At 49.0% G+C, this 21,042-nt stretch overlaps 1 protein-coding gene across 2 annotated transcripts; it reads left to right on the forward strand.

The window, feature by feature from the left end:
* The first annotated feature begins 2,166 nt into the window (after positions 1-2,166).
* Positions 2,167-20,128, forward strand: DHRS7C (dehydrogenase/reductase 7C). Of its 2 annotated transcripts, none has more exons than XM_019944130.3 (7): positions 2,167-2,300; positions 2,519-2,678; positions 10,823-10,935; positions 13,162-13,375; positions 15,260-15,352; positions 18,472-18,627; positions 19,875-20,128. In XM_019944130.3, exons 2-7 carry the CDS (start codon positions 2,525-2,527, stop codon positions 20,081-20,083), a joined length of 939 nt encoding a protein of 312 aa, XP_019799689.1. In that variant the 5' UTR covers positions 2,167-2,300; positions 2,519-2,524; the 3' UTR covers positions 20,084-20,128. The 2 variants fall into 2 exon arrangements, with proteins under 2 accessions (XP_019799689.1, XP_073653548.1); XM_073797447.1 differs by having other exon boundaries at positions 13,165-13,375.
* Positions 20,129-21,042: the final 914 nt, after the last annotated feature.

Raw genomic sequence — 21,042 nt, forward strand, 5'->3', positions numbered from 1 at the left:
GAGGCTACACACAAGTCAGAAGCAGAACTGGGGTTCAGACTCAGTGCTGTCCAACTTCAGACCCGTCATGCTGCCTTTCTGGAGGCGCAGTGGGAGCCACGTTCTTTTCTCCCCTTCTCCCTGCCTAAGTGAGGCTGTCAGAGGGCAGGGCGCTGGGGCATTTTGTGGAGGAGTAAAGGGGTCGTAAACGCTGAGATGAAGCCATGGAGGGAACACTCTTCTCTGATTCACAGATGGATCAGGGCGAGTGCAAGCTACACTCGGCCTGAAACTAGATGTGGTTCCACGTGTGGCTTCTACGTGGAACCGAGGAGGCTGCAGAGGCCCCCGAGGTGAAGGCAGGCTGGGACCAGCTCTGATCCAGACTGTGACTTTCACACCCCAGGTTTCCCAGAATGGTCCCCAACCCCGTAAATGCATTCATACTGGTCTTAGTTCTCAATTCTTGGACTAGAAAATACCATTATTTCAGGGTTAGGTGAAGCTTCAGGCATCTTTTTTTTTTTTAATTTTAATTATGCTTTATTATTTGACCTACATGCTATTTATGATTGTATTAATTTTAAATTCTTTTTCTTTCTTTTTTTTTTTAAACCCCACATTTGTTTATTTATTTATTTTTTTGGCTGGGTTGGGTCTTCGTTTCTGTGCGAGGGCTTTCTCTAGTTGCGGCGAGCGGGGGCCACTCTTCATCGCGGTGCGTGTGCCTCTCACTATCGCGGCCTCTCTTGTTGCGGAGCACAGGCTCCAGACGCGCAGGCTCAGTAGTTGTGGCTCACGGGCCCAGCCGCTCCACGGCATGTGGGATCTTCCCAGACCAGGGCTCGAACCCGTGTCCCCTGCAGCGGCAGTCGGACTCTCAACCACTGCGCCACCAGGGAAGCCCTTGTTTTTTTAATATAGATGATTTAGAATATTGCATTAGTTTCAGGTATACAGCACAGTGATTCAGTTGTGAGTTTTTTTTTTTTGCAGATTCTATTTCATTATAGGTTGTTACAAGAGATCGAACATAATTCCCTGTGCCATGCAGTAAATCCTCGTTGCTTACCTATTTTATGTATGGTAGTTTGTATCTGTTAATCTCATACTCCTAATTTGTCCCTCCCTGCCTCCTTTGGTAATCACAAGTTTGTTTCCTAGGATTGTAAATCTGTATTGTATATACATTCATTTGTATTATTTTTAAATTCCACATATAAGCGGTATCATACGGTATGGGTCTTTGACGTATTTCACTAAGCATAACAATCTCTAGGTCCAGCCACGTTGCTGCAAATGGCAATATTTCTCTCTCTCTATATATCACATCTTCTTAAGCCAGCCGCCTGTTAATGGGAAGTTGGTTTGTTTCCACGTCTTGGCTATTGTAAATAGTGCTGCTATGAATTTTGGGGTGCATGTATCTTTTCAAACTAGTGTTTTCATTTTTTTCTAGAAATATACCCAGGAGTGGGATTGCTGGATCACATGGCAGCTCTATTTTTAGTTTTTTAAGGAACCTCCATACTGTTTTCCATAGTAGCTACTATCTCTCTCCATTTCTAATCCTACTGAGTTTCCTTAAGTAATTAAAATATTTAACATTTGGGACACATCTTAGTATTCTCAATCACTAAAGATAACGAGAGTGATCTTCTCAGAGTCTGTTGTTGAGATGCAGTATATTATTTTGTTCTCCCAACAGTCCTGCAAGATGAGCCCGTTGTGCCCATTTTAGAGATGAGGAAGCTAAGGCTCAGAAACGTGGAAGCACTTGACGAAAGAGGAACAGCTCCAAACTGCTCTTCCCCATAGTTCATGTCACACTTCCAAGTGTTTCATTCTGCAACAGGCTCCATTCCGTTTAACAGATTTTCTGTGCTTTTCACCCCCAACCGGAAAGGGAAGGCCAGACGGCTCACGGCCACACCAGTCTGAGCTACATGGAAGCTACCTGATGGGAGGGTTATAGGAAGAGAAGGCGAGGGTGTTCGTGCTGAAATCCCAGGTCCCAATCCCTAATGCCCAGCCCCAAACTGCAGAGGAATCTCTAATAGTGAGGCACCCGGCAGAGCTTTAAAAGGCTTGGCAGGAACTCTGAAATCAGACCCGGCCAGCATGTGTTCCTGAATATCAGAAGAGACACTATATTTACCCCGCAAGCCCTGCAGTGCACAGAGAGCTATAAATAGCCATTAGGGCCCAGGCAAGTGGCCTTAGCACATGGCTTTCCTTCCAAAAATGCAGACCCATTTTAATTAAATTTGTAATTAACCTTTGGGAGGGCAGGCCGGATTCCATCTGCTTCTGGAGACACCGTGAGTAATTCTCTCTTCATTGGCCGTTTGGGGATTAGCGTGCCAGCCAGGTGTTCTAGGAAGCAGCCCTCTGGGAGTCTGCACAGAGCCCGGCTCCCTGGACAGCGGGCTCCGGGCTTGGGGCATGGGTGCAGCCGGCAGCCTCAGGCCTCCCCCTGCCCCGTGTCCCGATCAGAGTCCCTTTGCAGAGCGGATTCCTTCTTCCCATTTTCCCCCAGCACAAGATGGGAGTCCCAGCTGTCCTCATGCTGCCCCTGGTGCTCTTGGGAATCAGCGGCCTCCTCTTCATCTACCAGGAGGTGTCCAATCTGTGGTCCAAGTCAGCCGTGCAGAACAAGGTGGTGGTCATCACCGATGCCATCTCAGGACTGGGCAAGGGTAAGCGACTTTGCCCCCTCTCGTGCCCACTCCTGCCCTGAAGGGTGAGAGGCAACAGGGTGGCGTGTGGGTGAGCCCGCTGGGCAGGTCGGGGGTGGATCGAGCTGTGTTCTCTCCCAGCGTCTGTCACTAACGAGCAAGTGTCTTCTTTCTTGGAGGCTGCAGCTGTCTTGCCTGAGAAGTGAGGGGACTGGAGTACCTGGGGTTGCAAACTCACAGTCTAAGGGCCAAAATCGGTCTGCAGATTTGTTTTGCCTCCAGGGGGGTTTTTAGAAACTTCGAAATGCAAAGCCCTCAGCTGGGGCAGTGAACTGGTGATGAGGCCAAACTTGGGGGTGGGGTTGGAGTCTTGGCTCCCCCACTTACCAGCTGGTGATGCACTGCTCAGCCTTGGGTTTCTCATCTGAAAGCAAGGATACTAATACTTTCTGCCTCATAATGCTGTTGTGATGAGTAAACGAATTAATAGATGGAGAGCACTTAGAACAGCGCCTGCAACTAGAGTGGGCACCTCTCAAGTGTTAGCAACGGTGATAATTATGCAGAACGTGCAAACACCAGTGTGCCGCACACCCCACTAATCCCTAGTGTCTCACACTCGGCCTGATTCTCTCAACCACATCACCTCCTGGCCTTGAAGGCATTTACGTTTGCAACTCCTGAATTAGATGGTCTCAGAGGGCCCTTCTGCTGGCGGCATGTGTGACATAAGAGATAGTAAATGCCCTTAGGTTTTTAAGATTCTCTCTCATCCCTGACAATGGTAGCGCAGCCCCACGTGTCACATAGTTTGGGTATCATTTTTGCTGTTGTTTTTGTTATTTTTAATCAAATGTCGAACCCACCAGCCAAACACTCATTAGGTCACTCAACCAGTATCTGTTAAGTCCTCTACATCCTGAAATGAGCACTGCCCCTTCCAAAGAGGCCCGCTGGTGGGCTGGGCACCCACTCCCATGGTGCTACCATTACGAGAACATTTGTAATCTCCCATCTGGGAATTCTCTCGGATTCTCCTTCCCCTGGGCACCCCAACAGCAGCCCATCTGCATGCTTCAAGAATGGGTTCCATTTCAGTGGGTGATCGACCTGGGCTCACCACATGAGATAAAAAAGAAACAGTAAGGCAGTAAAACTAGGTTCTTATGTGGCCCCTATGTGGGTCCCAGAAGCAGTTCCCAAGGAGGATATCCAGAATCACTAGACTCAATACTCATGAGGGACAGGGGGACACAAATTCCATCTTCCACGGGGACAAACCAGGCACACACATTCGCCAGTCAGACCAGACACAAGACAACAGGGAGTAGTGGGTGCCCTGGGGAAATGGAGCAAAGACACCCACCCAGAGACATGCAGAGTCAGTCTTTGGGGAAGACCGTTCTTCAAGCAGAACACGCCCACCTAGCATCGGGACAGCTGCCAACCCGAGACCCCTTCATCACCTTCATTCCCTGGCACCTCCGTGGCTCCTCCCTTTTGGACGGTCCCTAAGGCGCTGGTTTCTGGGTCCCACGGCTCCTCACAGAAATACACTACCGTCGTGGCGTATCTGGGTATTTCTCAGTTGGTCCAGGGCACGGACTCTCTTGGTGACTGATCCATGGGTGTGTGAAAGGCATGTGCATTCTACCACTCATGAATGAAGTGAGTTACGAATGTCGATTCGATCCTGTTGGTTGAGAAGGCTGTTCTGTAACTGTCCTGACTTTCTGTCTTTCTAGACAGGACTTCTATCTATTGCTGAGAGATGTATATTTGGTTTAGTAGGCTTGTTTATTTATTTTTTAAAGTCTCATTCTATTATAAGCAAACTGTACAAATCAGGGGCCCAGGAAACGTATCTCAGGAGCACAATGGAGTTTTCAGAGGAATATGGTCTAGTCTCTGTCATGACTTGTGTCACTGCTCTTTGTCACTGTCTCTTACGGACTCACCCTAGAAAGAAATGCAAAGCGGAAAAACATGAAGTCCGAGTATTTAGAAGTAGCTTGAGAAGCTGGGCATGGGTGACCTTAAATAAACGCTTAGCCAGGACATGCTGCTGACCGCAGCAATTCTGGGTTCCAAGTGCTCCGTTTCTCAGGTCCAAGGCAAGAAAAAAGTGAGGGGCACCAAGCGGATGAGGTAGGCTACACACAGCCCACAGTACATGCCCAGTCCCACAGAACCTGACTGAACTCAGCGGGTAGCTCTGGACAGCATCAAGGAACCCAGTTCCAAGCTGTCTCCTAGGGAAACCAGACAGATAGAGATCAGGACTTCTAACCCTCACCCCAAACCCACACAATTCGGCCAAGTCAGGGATGGGGTCACCTTGGACTCACTGTGTCTGCAGCAAGAGTGACTCAAAATACTTAATCACTGTACTTGAACTGTTTCAGAGACCACAGACCCTGCCTATGTTTCATCACCTCTAAGATGCACGGTTTTTCCCCTTTAAACGTTTCTGAAATTGAGCTAATTGTCTCGCAGTCAACGGCATCTTACAATTGTCACGGGCCATCCTTGTGCATTTTAGTATCTCTGAAATCAGAAAGCCTCTTGCAGGCGGGTGGCATCTTAGGTTTGAGGAACTATGGAAGTAAGGGCTCCATGTATTAATATGTTTGCTGAGTGAAAAAGAACAAGCCTGGCGTCCACGTGCTTGATACGAGATATAGGTTGTGCTGAGCTGATGAAGAATAAAATAAGAACACCTGGGTGTTATACCTAATGCCTGGCCTTGGCGGAAAGGACCCATTTGGGAGCGCGCCTTTGGGCTGCACCAAAGCAGTGATGCACCACTGGGCTCCGGCCTCCCGGGTCCACCTGGAAAAGGTGAGGTGTCAGCAGAGAAGGGGGGGAAATGGGTGATGGTAGCAAACACCCATGGCTGCCTCTAAGGAGGTCAAGGCCACGGGTTTGGTCTGGCTCCCGGCCACAGACCCTCACCCTGCCCCAGTGGCCAGCCTGTAAGAGTGCCCGTCATCAGGGACAGTAGAGCCCCAACCCGCTCCTTTGTCAGCAGCGGAACAAGGGACCCAACGGGAATGTCAGCGCTTGGGGTCCCTCCTGGCTTCACCACTCACCAGCGGCGGGGTGGTGGGTGACTCCGCTCCACTCACTGAACCATGCCCCTCTGCTTTGTGAAACAGGACCTCCACGAATGCCCACACCCAGCGCAGCTGCTGCCGCCACTCAGAATTACAGCCCAAACGCGGGGAGGCTAGGCGTTCCCCCCCAGGTGAAGTTTCTTTTAGCGAATTGTGTCATTATAGGAGCCACATATATTAAAGAGGATTTTTCAAGAAAAAAGAACCGAAAACACACCCAGAACCCCACCCACTCGGGAACTCTTCATCCCATTTCCTTCCAGCAACTTTATGATGCTGAGATGTATTACCATCAGGGGGCAAGCACACGTGGGGAGGGAGGGGTATAGGGAGACAGCCCACCCCGGGCTCTCATGCAGAAGGGAAAGTCTTCCTTTGCATCTTGATTTAAAAAGAAAAAAAATCAGACAGTCTCATAGCTTTTCTGATTACTATTAGATTATACCTAACCCTTTGGTCACGATAAATTCCCAAACATAGCTTTGATTCAGAAACTGCAGTGCCCATTCCAATACATTGATAAACGTGTCCCTTTTCGTTGAAGTTCAAGTTTCCTTCTCCCTTCCCATACCTGCCCCCAGCTAGGGCGAGTTGCCGGCCAGTTTGCTGCTCTTTCTGACCCCTCTGCGGGTGGAGGGGCAGGAAGGAGAGGAGAGAAGGAAGACAGGAAAAATTCTCAGCTGACTGACACTCTTAGAAGCCGGCTTCGAGCTCCATGCCTGGCACACATTTAAAACCGAGTGGATTCTTTCTCTCATGGGCTCTATTGTGGGTCCTTCAGAGGCGCCCCCTGGGATATTCACCTGCACTTGCCGCGGGGCAGGTGCACTCCCCTTGCTCAGTTCCCGTGCCACCCCTGGTTTGGAGCAGTCTGTGCACATACGCCCTGTGTTAGAGTCCCACTGCCCTTCTCAGATGACTTCTTGGGCAGAATTCAAGAGCTCCCAGCCAGCTCATGATTCACCTCTGGTCCAAGTGGTTGTGGTGGATGGGAGGGTCCTTCAGTAAAGAGACCAACCTCTGGGGCAGCCCCAGCTCTCCTCCCTCTGCTCTGGGATAGTTGGTGACAGCCATGAGATTCCCCAGGTGCAACTCAGACATCACTCCGGGCTCCCGGCTGCAGGGAACTCACAGTGTGTGTTCAAATGGTCACTCTCTTCTCTCAAGGATGGAGATAAGGGGCAAAAACTCACCTAACGGTGTTCTCTCCACAAACGCCCTCTTTCCAAGTCCCCTCTCTCCTCTGCCTTATCCGTTTGCATCCTATTAGGAGTAAAGGGTATTCATGAAACAGGGTTTCAGTAATTTTCTTTGAAAATCTGCATCTTGGACTGTCACTTTGGAATTTTATATCTGATCTTGGAAATCCCAATTTTAAACCTTGTTACATAATCATAGGTGCAATTTAACAACCAATAACACACAGAGTCAAGTGTTATGGCACTATGTTAGACACACTGTTTGACTCTTTTTAAAAAAACTTACTGTATTGTGAGATTTCCATGTTGGTAGACCCACTTCTGCAACATCAGTTTTAAAGCCTTTGAAATAACTGATATATAGATACACCATCATCTACCTAACCAACATCTCCAACTCTTTATTTTTATGATATTGAGATAAATAATATTTTAACTATTCCATGCATTCTTAATTATCTCCTTAGAATAAATGCCCATAAATAAAATAACTGGGCCATGCTTACTTTTAAGGATTCTTTTAATTTTTCTTCCAAAAGACGGTAGCAATATACACTACAACCAGCAGTGAATATGTGATTATTACCAATTTTGTTTTGATTGTCATCTTTTAATTTGCATTTCTTTATTATTGGCATTGAACTTCTATCTTCTGTGTATTAGCTCTTTGTGTTTTTATGAATTGCTTACACATCTCACTAGCCAATTTCTTTATTAGGGCCTTTATTGATTTACAAGAGTTCTTTGTGGATTAAATAAATGAACCCCTTTTCCAACATATGTATTATAAATAGGTTTCCTCAATTTAGCTCCCTCTTAATTTTTATTTATGTTTTCTTCTGTAAGGAAGGATTTTTTTTTTTAAGGATAAAAACCTGTAAATAATTTGTATTATTTCTTCCTTCAGTGCTGTGCTTAAAAGATCTTTCCCCAAAGCAATATCTCTCTATTTTCTTCTAGGTCTTTTATGGTTCTATTTTTACGTTTAGTTATTTAATACATTTGGTATATTGTACTTAGATTTTTTTCCCTGTCAAATAGTTATCCAGTGGGCCAAAAACCTCTTTTAAATAATATGTTCTTTTCCCGCTGATTCAACGTGCTAACTTTACCATATGCTAAATTCTTATGAATACTCGGCTCTATTTTCTTTATATAAATTTATTTATTTTTTTACTTTTGGCTGCGTTGGGTCTTCATTGATGCGCGCGGGCTTCCTCTAGTTGTGGCGAGCGGGGGCTACTCGTCATTGCAGCGCGCGGGCTTCTCATCGTGGTGGCTTCTCTTGTTGCAGAGCACAGGCTCTAGGCGCGTGGGCTTCAGTAGTTGTGGCTCGCAGGTTCTAGAGCGCAGGCTCAGTAGTTGTGGCGCACGGGCTTAGTTGCTCTGCGGCATGGGGGATCTTCCCGGACCAGGGCTCGAACCCGCGTCCCCTGCATTGGCAGGCGGATTCTTAACCACTGCGCCACCAGGGAAGCCCTTGTAATATATTTTAATAACTGATATTCCACTCCCATTATTGTTTATCAAAATGTTCTTTGGTTTCTTGCATATTTATTATTCCAAGTAAAGTTTGTAACTTATTCCAAATAAAGTTTAGGATCTTTCTGTCACTTTCCAAGACATGCTGGGATCTTGATTTGCATCAAATTCACTTGGAGATGGACTGACATCTGTAGTGAATTTTGACAGCCAGAATCATCAGGGACAGCCCTTTTCTCAATAAAACACCTACATTTAGAGAAATCTTCCATTCTCTATGATCCTAACAATTCAAGGTGACATTGTTCACACAGTTATTTCTTTTTTATAAATTTTATTTATTTATTTATTTATGGCTGCATTGGGTCTTTGTTGCTGCGCACAGGCTTTTCTCTAGTTGCAGCGAGCGGGGGCTACTCTTCGTTGTGGTGCGCGGGCTTCTCATTGTGGTGGGTTCTCTTGCAGCAGAGCACAGGCTCTAGGTGCGCGGGCTTCAGTAGTTGTGGCATGAAGGCTCAGTAGTTGTGGCTCGCGGGCTGCAGAGTGCAGGTTCAGTAGTTGTGGCGCACGGGCTTAATTGCTCCGCGGCATGTGGGATCTTCCCAGACTAGGACTCGAACCCGTGTCCCCTGCATTGGCAGGCAAATTCTTAACCACTACGCCACCAGGGAAGCCCCACACAGTTATTTCTTGATTCAAGTTTCCGTCTGTCAGCAGAACTGACCACAGCTTTCCCCGACCACATCTGTTTCTAGACCTCACTGAGACCTCCCCTCCCTAGAGCCTCCTCCTTTCCTTCTCCATCAGCCCCTCCTGCCTTCACTTCTGCTCTCATCTGGCTTAGACTGAATGGTCCAGCACATCAATTGCTCCCTCTCCAATACCACAATTCCCCTGCCCACAATGCCCACTTCTCAAACCCCTGCCAACTGTCCTGTCCAGCTGGCCCCCTTCTCTACACCTGCTCCAGCTGTTGAGAGACTTGCAGGAGAAAATCACACAAACATAAGATCATTTAGAGCCATGGCACACAGGATTTCCAGCCCCTAGTGGGCACCCAGTACTGCCCAACTACCCTCTGGCATCCCCAGGCAGCCCGGGTCACCAGTGCTTGGTGTAAAAATGGGACAGTAATAGCTACTCCCCTGTAGTAGGTGTTGTTGGTGCCCCTCCTAGATTCCTGTACCTGGCCAGTTCCTCCATCCCCAGGTCCTATGAGTGTTGGTGGCCATGGCTCATAGACTTGCCCTCTGCCAGTAGACACCCTTTGTACCCACCCCCGGAGGGAGGCAGCCCACCATCAGTGACTGGTTGACACACGTGTACAAAAGACAGTCCCCTTGCATCCAGGTGGGACAGTCTTGCAGCTGGGTTTACAGTCCAGAGCCTTCCTTGGGTCCAGCCAAAGCTAGACTCTATCCTTCCCCTTCCCCTTCCCCTACCCCTACCCCATGCCCTTACTCCCTGACAGATTTTCTCTGAAGAACACTCTCCCTGAATTAATCCTGGCCGCCTGAATCTGTCTTAGATTCTGCTTTTAGGGAACCCAACCTAAGAAACTACTGCATGGGATGACTGTGAATTAAATGAGCTAATCTATGTGAATCCCTTTCAATAGCTACCCAAGCAAGTAAATTGTCAACATCTGTTAGCTTTTATTGTTCTTAAATATCACTGTTATTGCCACATAAGAATAATTGTATCTACCAACAACTTGCCAGTTAAGAACATTGGGTGAGGGAGTTCCCTGGCAGGCCAGTGGTTAAGACTCCACACTTCCACCGTAGAGGGCACAGGTTCAATCCCTGGTTGGGGAACTAAGATCTTGCATGCCGTGCGGTATGGCCAAAAAAAAAGAACACTGGGACATTGAGTGAGTCAGAAATTCGTCCAGAGTAAAACTTACTAGACAGCAGGCAGGTTTCCTTTCTTAATAAAAAGAACCCTGGCTGGAGTATCGACCCACAGAGAAAATGTGGAGGAAACTAGTGACATTTGGTCTGAAAATACATGGCAGCTGTCTCCAATACCTTCCGATTGAGATATATTTAGAGCTGTGCTTCTGGGGGTCTCGTTTGATGGAGTCATCTTTCTGTCCAGTTTAAGAAAGGATGTCCTAATAATCAGAACTACCCAATGGAGGAGGGGTTATTTCACACCCCTGTGAGATGCCCTTCACAGGAGGCAACCGTGCTGAGGCTGGAAACAAGAAGAAATTCCAGAGGAAGTTGAATGCAATGAGCTCTAAAGGAACTCATGGCTCTAAGGCTTTTGAATTCTTTGAATCCTTGAATTTGTAAGAAGGAGGGGCTCCCCATCAGGGGTTTCACCCACAGTGCATCCTGTCCTCCTTCCTTCTTCCCCTCAGAGTGTGCTCGGGTGTTCCATACCAGCGGGGCCAGGCTGGTGCTGTGCGGAAAGAACTGGGAGAGGCTTCAGGGTCTACACGATGCCCTGATCAGTGTGGCTGACCCCAGCAAGGTAAGGCCTTCTGGCAGCCGGCATGGGCAACCCCTGGACACCCTTAGCCGTCGTTGCTTGTTACAGGGCAGCTCTTTCGATGAAATTTGGGTGAAATTTTGCTTTGGAGAAATGTAATTTTTTAATGTATTTTTTAAAGTTTAATTTTATTTATTTTGGCTGCGTTGGGTCTTCGTTTCTGCACGGGCTTTCTCTAGTTGCGGCGAGCGGGGGCTACTCTTCATTGCCGTGCACGAGCTTCTCATTGCGGTGGTTTCTCTTGTTGCGGAGCCGGGCTCTAGGCGTGCAGGCTTCAGTAGTTGTGGCACATGGGCTCTAGAGCGCAGGCTCAGTAGTTGTGGCGCAGGGGCTTAGTTGCTCCGAGGCATGTGGGATCTTCCTGGATCGGGGATTGAACCCATGTCCCCTGCATTGGCAGGCGGATTCTTAACCACTGCACTACCAGGGAAGTCCTGGGAAAACGTAATCTTGACACAGGTAAGTCTGCCAACTTGGGAGTTGGCTCATTTTGACCCCTCATCGTACCTCTAGCCTCTGAGCCCCACCCCCCCCGCCCATTCTATTTAAGTCAGACTCAAAGAGGATCCAGAAAATATGGTATGTCACAGATATGGGCTCTGTTTATAAACACTCATGGCTGATGTTTTAAATAATACTTCAAATAATATTTCCTTCAAAGAGGGAATTCCCTGGCAGTCCAGTGGTTAGGACTTGGCGCTTTCACTGCCATGGCCCAGGTTCAATCCCTGGTCAGGGAACTAAGATCCCGCAAGCCAAAAAAAAAAATTTTTTTTTCCTTCAAAGAAATCAGGGATGTGAAGTCCCCTTCCATGAAGTTACACAGGAGGTGAACACATTTCAATGCAGCTGGGGTTTTCAAAGCATTTCTGGAGCATTGTTTAAGAAATCGCTTTCAGGGGCTTCCCTGGTGGAGCAGTGGTTAAGAATCCACCTGCCGATGCAGGGGACACGAGTTCGAGCCCTGGTCCGGGAAGATCCCACATGCCGCGGAGCAACAAAGCCCGTGTGCCACAACTACTGAGCCCGCGTGCCACAACTACTGAAGCCCGCACGCCTAGAGCCGGTGCTCCGCAACAAGAGAAGCCAAGGCAATGAGAAGCCCGCACACCACAACGAAGAGTAGCCCCCGCTCGCCGCAACTAGAGAAAGCCTGTGCGCAGCAACGAAGACCCAACGCAGCCAAAAATAAATAAATAAATGAATTTATTTGGAAAAAAGAAAAAGACATTGCCTTCATAGAGTTCTCCTCAGGATTTTTTTTTTTTTTTTTGATCTTTTCCCTTGATGTTGAATTTGATTTTGGAAATAGCCAAAAATCATTCAGAACTAACTCTGGTATTTGAGGAGATGGAGCGACCAGGGTAACACAACGTACTCCAAGGTATGTTTCTTGGGATCTTATTAGGTATTGGTTATTAAGCAGTAAAAATGAGGTTCTGAAGTCAACTGTGTGGCAAATACTGAGTTAGGCCAAGCTTGTCTGACTAATTTCTTTACTGCAGGACTTTTCAGGGCCTTTGCTATGCAAATGTGCATTGTGTTATCTCCAAGAAGAATATATGATAGTCTGCATTTCCCAAGCAAATTTGACCAGGGAACCTTTTTTTAAGGCCGTATCTCAGGGCTAGTGTTTGTCAAACACCGGGATTGCATTCACCATATGGTAAAATCAATTTTTCCATCTGTATCCCTTCTAACCCATGAGAATCCTGACGATATCAAATGTTTAGGGCTGAACACAAATGCCTGGCACATAGATGGTGTTCCAAAAAAATTGTGTTGACTGTATGATTTTGGCCAAAACTTAAACGTGGCTACAAAGTACTGGGCAGATTCTCTTGTGGCTTGGAAGCCAGTTTGAAAGCGATTTCCAAAAAGGAGCTCAGAAGTGTCATAAGAAATGACATCACCAGCAGAATCAATGCATGGCCTCCACTTGGATTTCTCAGGTCCGGCCCCTTGACCAGAAGTTCAGACTTATGACTGCATGTTTGCGTGTTGGGAATGTTGTTGTTGCTCTGGTCCCCAAGGATGCATTTTCTCCATCAATTTACTTCCTTCCAGAGTCATCTCTGCTTCTTCCTCATCATTTGTTTGTAGTCATTCCATGAGTTCTGAGTTTCAAAATGGGTGGCTCTCAGATTGAAGGGTCCTAAGGTCTGCGGGGATGCACCCACATGTGTCTTGACTCTCTCGTTGGTCCAGCAGACATTCACCCCAAAGATGGTCCTCTTGGATCTCTCGGACATCAGCTGTGTCCAGGATGTGGCCAAAGAGGTCCTGGATTGCTATGGCTGCGTGGACATCCTCATCAACAACGCCAGCATGAAGGTGAAGGGGCCTGCCCATAAGATTTCTCTGGAACTCGACAAAAAGATCATGGATGCCAATTACTTTGGACCCATCACACTGACCAAAGGTCTCGTGAGTTTGACCTTCCCACTGGCTGCTAGAGAGGGCTCTGTTATATTTCCAGACAGTCACCCAACTCTGGACGGAGCCTCCAGCCCCTCTTTCAGAAAAATCCCTGCTTATTTGGTGAAAGCTTTCAGCATCTCACTGTAAATGTTGATGAAAGAAAAGGGATTGTGAAAGTCTCTGACTGGTATATTCCAACCTTCCTCTCCATTAAGCCCCCTCCCCAAGCCCTGCCCTTTTCTCCTCCTTTCTTACTCATATCCATGGCTCCCCTCCAATCCCATCCCACATCTCTGGACCACTGTCTTCATCCCCTGCAGATCTTTTTTTTTTTTTTTTGCGGTACGCGGGCCTCTCACTGCTGTGGCCTCTCCTGTTGCGGAGCATACGCTCCAGACGCGCAGGCTCAGCGGCCATGGCTCACGGGCCCAGCCACTCCGCGGCATGTGGGACCTTCCCAGACCAGGGCATGAACCCGTGTCCCCTGCATCGGCAGGCGGACTCCCAACCACTGCACCACCAGGGAAGCCCCCCTGCAGATCTTTTAGTATATCGACCTTGTGGTTGATCTGCTCCTCATCATGACAGTTGGTCCAAGGTTGAAAAGGAGTTTATCTGCAAGAGACCCAGAATACTGTCAATCCCTTTGCAGAAACAGGAAGGCAGGAGGATGTCTCCCTTTTAAAGGTAAAATGGTGGTTCCTGTGTGGAGATTTCTAAGGGTCAAGTTCAAATGCAGACCTGAAGCTGGGGTTAGGGGTGTTGCTAGAGATGACATGGAATAGATCTAAGAGTTGAAGCCCTCCTCCCACCCCAAATAAAGTTTATCCAAGCAGAAGCACAAAAGGGAGAACATAAGCATGGAGAACGTCTACATGTAGGGAGTAGTGTGTTTGGCAAAGGCTGAGAAAGCATGATCTTAGAGCTGCCTTCTCTACGGCCAGAGTCTCCATGATGATGGGATTCTGAGAGCTGTGACAGCTGAAGGGAAAGAAGTACTGGGAGCAGAAAGATGACTCCCCAGAGCTTCTAAGATGATGCCCCAGAGGTTACAGTTTCCTCCAGCCCAGTCGCTGTGGACACACCAAGCAGGCCAGCCAAGGTGTGTCCTTCACTCAACCTCTGGGAGCTCAGGGTCCCTGGCACCACGGTGAGGAATGCAAACTTAAGTCTTCTGATATTTTCTGCCATCTCCCTATTCAATCTGTGCTATTTTTACTCCATAGCTTTTTCTAAATTTCCTCATTTATAAGTTAATTCAATTCAGGAGAAAATCTTTACCATAAATTAAAAACCCCTTTCCCTCTCCATCAATACAAGAAAACCTGAAATCAGAACAAAGCAGTAAGTTCTCCCAAGACAAAGGGCTGAGGTCTTTCCTCTCTTTTTTTAAAAAAGATTAGCACATGCAAGAGTAGTATTAAAGACCCATTGAACCAACTTTCCTACTGGAAGCGATAGGACAGTTGAAAAGGGATTACCTTTCTCACTATTGAAATCAGTGTCACTCCATGCACAGGGATGGGTCATTTCAAATCACCCAGGGACTCCCCTGGGGGTCCAGTGGTTAGGACTCTGCACTTCCACTGCAGGGGGCCTGGGTTCGATCTCTGGTCAGGGAACTAAGATCCTGCATGCCACATGCAGCGAGGCCAAAAAAAAAAATAATAAAATAAAATAACCCAGCAATTCCCCAGTTGAGCCCAGCCCACTCTTAGGAAACACTGGATGAGTGGTAACCAGAGTCCATTCCATCTGTGTCCCACTGTAATCTAACTGTCAGGGAGGTAGGGGAGCCCCCCGTGATGAGGGGAAGGGCTCTGCCTGATGCTGTCTGACTCAGTCTCAGATTTGTAACCGTGATTCTTTGTCCTGTGCTTTCCAGCGCTGCTCCCCAACATGATTTCCCGGAGGACCGGACAAATCGTGTTAGTGAATAACATTCAAGGGAAGCTTGGAATCCCATTCCGTACAGCCTGTAAGTTGCTAAGACAAACATGTTTCGTCCTATGTTATGTGTCTTTTTTTTTTTTTTTTTTTTTGCGGTACACGGGCCTCTCACTGTTGTGGCCTCTCCCGTTGCGGAGCACGGGCTCCGGACGTGCAGGCTCAGCGGCCATGGCTCACGGGCCCAGCCGCTCCGCGGCATGTGGGATCTTCCCGGACCGGGGCATGAACCCGTGTCCCCTGCATCGGCAGGCAGACTCTCAACCACTGTGCCACCAGGGAAGCCCTGTTATGTGTCTTGTAAGACAAGAGATGTGTGTCTAGGACTAGGCATGGGGTTACACTGGGGACGAGGGTCCAGAGATGAAAGCATCTGTTGGCTTTTCTTTCATCCCTTCAGCTCCTATTTTTGACCATCTACAGCACACAGGTGGTGACTATGGGAGATAAAGATAAGCCCTCCCCTCAGCCCCCAGAAGCTCACGTCTCACAGGCGGTCAGGACACGTCCTGGCTGGACACGATCAATGCCAGATCAAGGTCACGCTCCTGACATGGGTGCACAGCCCCAGCTCAGATGCCCCCTTCTCTGTAAAGATGCCCCTGGAGAGACAGGAACGATTACAACTGGGAAAGAAAGGAGGGGTGCACATCCCTAAAGGGGAGAGGGATGGAGAGGTTCTGAGGAAGGAGGAAGGAGAAAAGGAAAGGGACACAATTCCAGGGGAGGCGCGAGAGAGAATTCCAAAGGTGAGACTCCTCTAAAAAGTCCAAGGAGGAGAGGGACTTCTCGGTGTATGTTCCTGGGGCCCAACTGGGGAAATTCTGGAGACATTCCCACCTCCCGTGAGGTAGGATGTGGGAGGGTGGGGGAACGTGTCTCATACGTTTCCTTATGGCCCAAAGTACCATGCACAAAACCGGAGCTGGATAAGTGTCTGGTGGGTAGAAAGGTGAGAGGGAGAGAGGAATGAAGAAAGGGTGGGTGGGGTGGCCTGATGTAGTCTTCTGGGGCCACCACAACAAAATACCCCAGGGACTTCCCTGGCGACACCATGGTTAAGACTCCCCGCTCCCAATGCAGGGGGCCTGGGTTCAATCCCTGGTCAGGGAACTAGATCCCACATGCATGACACAACTAAGGGTTCACAGGCCACAACTAAGGAGTCGGCGAGCCGCAACTAAGGAGCCCACCTGCCACAACTAAGACCTGGTGCAACCAAATAAATAAATAAATATTAAAAGAAAAAAAAAAAAGACCAGGTGGCTTAAACAACAGAAATGCATTTTCTCACAGCTCTGCAGGCTGGAAGTCCAAGATCAAAGTGTGGGCAGGCTGGATCTTTCCCGAGGCCTCTCTCCATGGCTTGCTGATGGCCTGCTCCCCGGGTCCTCTCATGGTCTTTGTGTGTGGGCACCCCTGCCGTCTCCTGCTCTTCTTATAAGGACATCAGTCCGACTGGATTAGGGCACCACCCTAACAGCCTCATTTTAACTTAATTACCTTTTAAAGGCCCTTATCTCAAAGTACAGCCACAACGTGAGATACTGGGGTTAGGACTTCAACGTATGAATTTGGGGGTGGGGTACAATTCAGCCCATCATATCCCCCTGATAGTGTTTTACTTTCCTTTTCTCGTTTGCATTAGTTAGGCTAAGCGACCGTGCTGTAAAGACCTTTACTCCTCCTCCGTATAACTGTCTAAATGGGATGGCCCAGCTCAGCGGGCATCACTGTTCCTCACGCGGTCACTCGGGGGCGCAGAGTCGTGCCAAGTCACAGCTTTGCCATCATTTTCCACGTGGTCAAAGCTAGTTCCCACCCCACGTGGGTTCCTGCTGGCAAGAAGAGGGTGTCGTGCCCATACAGCGCTGCTCACATCCTGTTGTAGAGAAGCCAGTCACATGCTTAACCCCTCACTGCAAGGGATGCTGGGAATTGTAGTCCGCCTGTGGGCCCAGGATGGGGAGAATAGAGCTGGGTCCGCACAGGGCAGTCTTTGCCACGTACCTCATTCCGTCTCTGCCCCAGCCCATCTAGAACCTCACCACTATTCCTCCTACTCACAAACACACATGTCATTTTCAGCAGGTGGATTACTTTCCACTTACTCGCTGCCTTCATTCATTCAACAAACAGCAATCGAATGCCTAGAACCAGGTGGTGGGGACACAGACAGCAGTGACATGATACAATGTGGTGTGGGCAACACAAGTGGCCCTTTGGCCTCCAACTAACAGGGAACCCAATGCACTGCTTTCCTTGGAACATTTCTTTTCTTTTTTTAAAATTTATTTATTTATTTTTGGTTGCGTTGGGTCTTCATTGCTGCCCATGGGCTTTCTCTAGTTGCGGAGAGCAGGGGCTACTCCTGGTTGTGATGCATGGGCTTCTCACTGCGCAGGCTTCAGTAGTTGTGGCTCCTGGGCTCTAGAGCACAGGCTCAGTAGTTGTGGCGCACGGGCTTAGTTATTCCGAGGCACGTGGGATCTTCCCGGACCAGGGCTCGAACCCGTGTCCCCTGAATTGGCAGGCGGATTCTTAACCACTGCGCCACCAGGGAAGTCCTAGCTCCTGCATTCTTAACCCTGATGGCCTCAGGACCTTGGAGAAATCACTCTCTCAGGGAATCAGCCTTCCCGGCTGAAATGTTTTATATACATTTTCTCACTTGGATAGGGTGATATTATCCCCACTTTATTTATTTACTTAGCCCATTTTATCGATTTTTAATTTTACTGAAGTATAGTTGATTTACAACGTTGTGTTAGTTTCTGCTGTACCGAAAAGTGACTCAGTTACACATATACATCCTCTTTTTCATATTCTTTTCCATTATGGTTTATCACAGGATATTGAATAGAGTTCCCTGTGTATTATGCCCATTTTAAAGATAAGAAAACTGAGCCTCTTTAGGTAAAAATGAGTCACTTGTCCAAAGTCACACAGCGGGCAAGTGGCTAAGTTGGATTCCGTCTCATCTCTGCATCTGTCCACTGCTTCACAAGGGCTCTCTGTTCTCATCTATGAAGTGATGGGCAGGTGACTTGAGGCCTCTCCCAACGGAGCTTGCAGGGATGTGTGTCCCCAAGGCCCCTCCTGGGAAGCACAGCGGGACCCACGCCCACCCCTGGATGGTTTCTCTTCCAGACGCCGCCGCCAAGCACGCAGCGCTCGGCTTCTTCGACTGCCTGCGGGCCGAGGTGGAGGAATACGACGTCATCGTCAGCACCGTGAGCCCCTCTTTCATCCGCTCCTACCGCGTTCATCCAGGCCAAGGAAACTGGGAGGACTCCATCTGGAAATGTGAGCTTTCAGAGCGAAGCCAGAGGGACAGGGGCCGCGGAGGGCTCTGGAGGAGGGGGGGGTCCAGGGGGGTGTTCCTGAAGCATGGGACTGGGGACGGTGAGGCCCCTGCACCCAGCTAACAGTGGGGAGGGACCCCAAAACTTAGGTCCTGAGGCACCAGGTAGATGGAATCCTAACCTGCAATCAGCAGACCGAAGCCAGGTTGGGCTCCGTCAGTCACAGGCTCTGTGACCTTGGCCACTGGGACTGCCCGCCTCTGGGCCTCAGTTTCCCATGTGGAATAGCCAGGATTTGGTCTTCGAGAACTTCCTGTTCCCCTTCTTCTAGAAGGCAGCACAGAGAAACTCAGAGTCTGGCCCTAACTGCCTGCATGTGAAGTTCGCCTCAGTCACATATTAAGCAACTCCCTTCATCTCTCTGCCTCTGTTTCCCCTTTGGAAAATGAGGGCTACTGGTAATACCTAACTTGTAGACTCATAAGGAAGACTGAAAGTTCCAGCTCATAGAGGGGTTGGAACAGCAACCAGCACACCCTGAGTGGTCTGTAAATGCACCTATGATCAGTATTCTAGAATGCTCTACACAGAGCAGCTACCCCCTGCCCGAGGCTCTATCTACATTAGGGAATCAAGATGAATCAAGACGTGGGCAAGGGCTTCCCTGGTGGCGCAGTGGGTGAGAGTCCGCCTGCCGATGCAGGGGACACGGGTTCGTGCCCCGGTCCGGGAAGATCCCACATGCCGCGGAGCGGCTGGGCCCGTGAGCCATGGCCGCTGAGCCTGTGCGTCCGGAGCCTGTGTTATGCCAACGGGAGAGGCCACAACAGTGAGAGGCCCGCGTACCGCAAAAAAAAAAAAAAAAAAAAAAAAAGACGTGGGCAAGAGGTTCCAGGAGGCTCTGGACAAACACAGCTTCGCAACAACTGTAAACAACAGCCCCTTCATACATCCGGCAGCTTCCTATCTTCTAAGCTCTTCCTCATCCCCTCCGACGGCTCATAACCATCCTGGGATGTTAACGGGGCAGGAGACTGCGCCTGCGTTACAGATGTGGAAGCTGAGGCGCAGCGGGTAAAGTGCCTCCCCAGGGCGCACGGCTAGCAGACGGCAGAGTTGGTCCCGAGACTGGGACTCCAGAAGTGCACACCCGTCCCCACCCCGGGGGGGTGGGGGGCAGGGGGGCGGGGCTCTGACCACACCCCTCCCCCCGAGGCTATAAGCCCTGCCCCTCCTGGGGCTTTTCAGTCTTTTTCAGGAGACTGACCTACGGTGTGCACCCCGTGGACGTGGCGGAGGAGGTGATGCGCACGGTGAGACGCAAGAAGCAAGAGGTCTTCCTGGCCAACCCCATCCCCAAGGCCGCCGTGTACCTCCGCACCTTCTTCCCTGAGGTTTTTTTTGCCGTGGTGGCCTGTGGGGTGAAGGAGAAACTCAACGTCCCAGAGGAGGGTTAACTGCAGGGGGCCAAAAGGGTCACCCCGCGGGGAATAAAGGCTTCAGGGGCAGTTGCGGGATCCTCCATTCTCTCAGCACTTGGGGCCCCAAACAATTCCCCAACCTGCCCACCACCTGTGGGAGACGTGCAGCACCCCAGTGAGGATGGCCTGGCGTTCAGCCCAGTCGCCCTGGGCCCCTGGGTGTCTCCCACGTGACTTTCCCAGGACACACTTCCAGAAGCTTCTCGACCCTATAGAGTGACAGCCCGGCAGAAAAACAGGAACCATAACGGGTCCAACTCCCAAATACTCGCACTCCCACTGTGGCCATCAGCCTGCCAAGGACCTCAGAAAACCACCTCCATTTTACACAAGGGTGACCTGCCCACTCTGCCCCCAGCCACAAAAGCTGAACTTGGTAACTCCTTAGGGCAGCGCTGTGAAACTGAACTTTCTGGAATGATGGAAATAGTCTATCATCTGCAGTGTCCAATATGGCAACCAACTAGCCACGTATGGCTGTTGAATACCTATAATGTGGCCTGTGCAACAGAATTTTCAATTTTATTTAATTTGAATTAATTTCACTTTAAATAGCTGCATGGGGCCAGCGGTTCCCAGGTTGGCAACACAGAAGAGCTGTAATCCTCGGTCCTGGCAGCATATCAGAATCAGCCCTTTTCCTGGATTTAACTGGTCCAAAGAGGAGCCCAGGCACAGCTGCTTAAGGTGCAACAAATCTTGAGAACTTCTGCCCCGGGGCATCCAGCGCATTCAAGCGTCTTCTTACATTCTCAAAGCAAAATTCATTTAAACCTGCCATCCTTATTGTTGGTGGGTGTTTCTCTTAGTGTTTCTTAAACAGAACAGTTAATGATTCGTGAAATCTTGGAAAGTGAAGGGTACATTGTTTGCACTAATAATTGTACCTACTGATTCAAACTTTTCTAATATTTACAGATGAAAGAGGGCTCAAA

The sequence above is a fragment of the Tursiops truncatus genome, chromosome 20 (assembly GCF_011762595.2).
Source record: "Tursiops truncatus isolate mTurTru1 chromosome 20, mTurTru1.mat.Y, whole genome shotgun sequence".
In the NCBI taxonomy this organism is placed as follows: Eukaryota; Metazoa; Chordata; class Mammalia; order Artiodactyla; family Delphinidae; genus Tursiops; species Tursiops truncatus.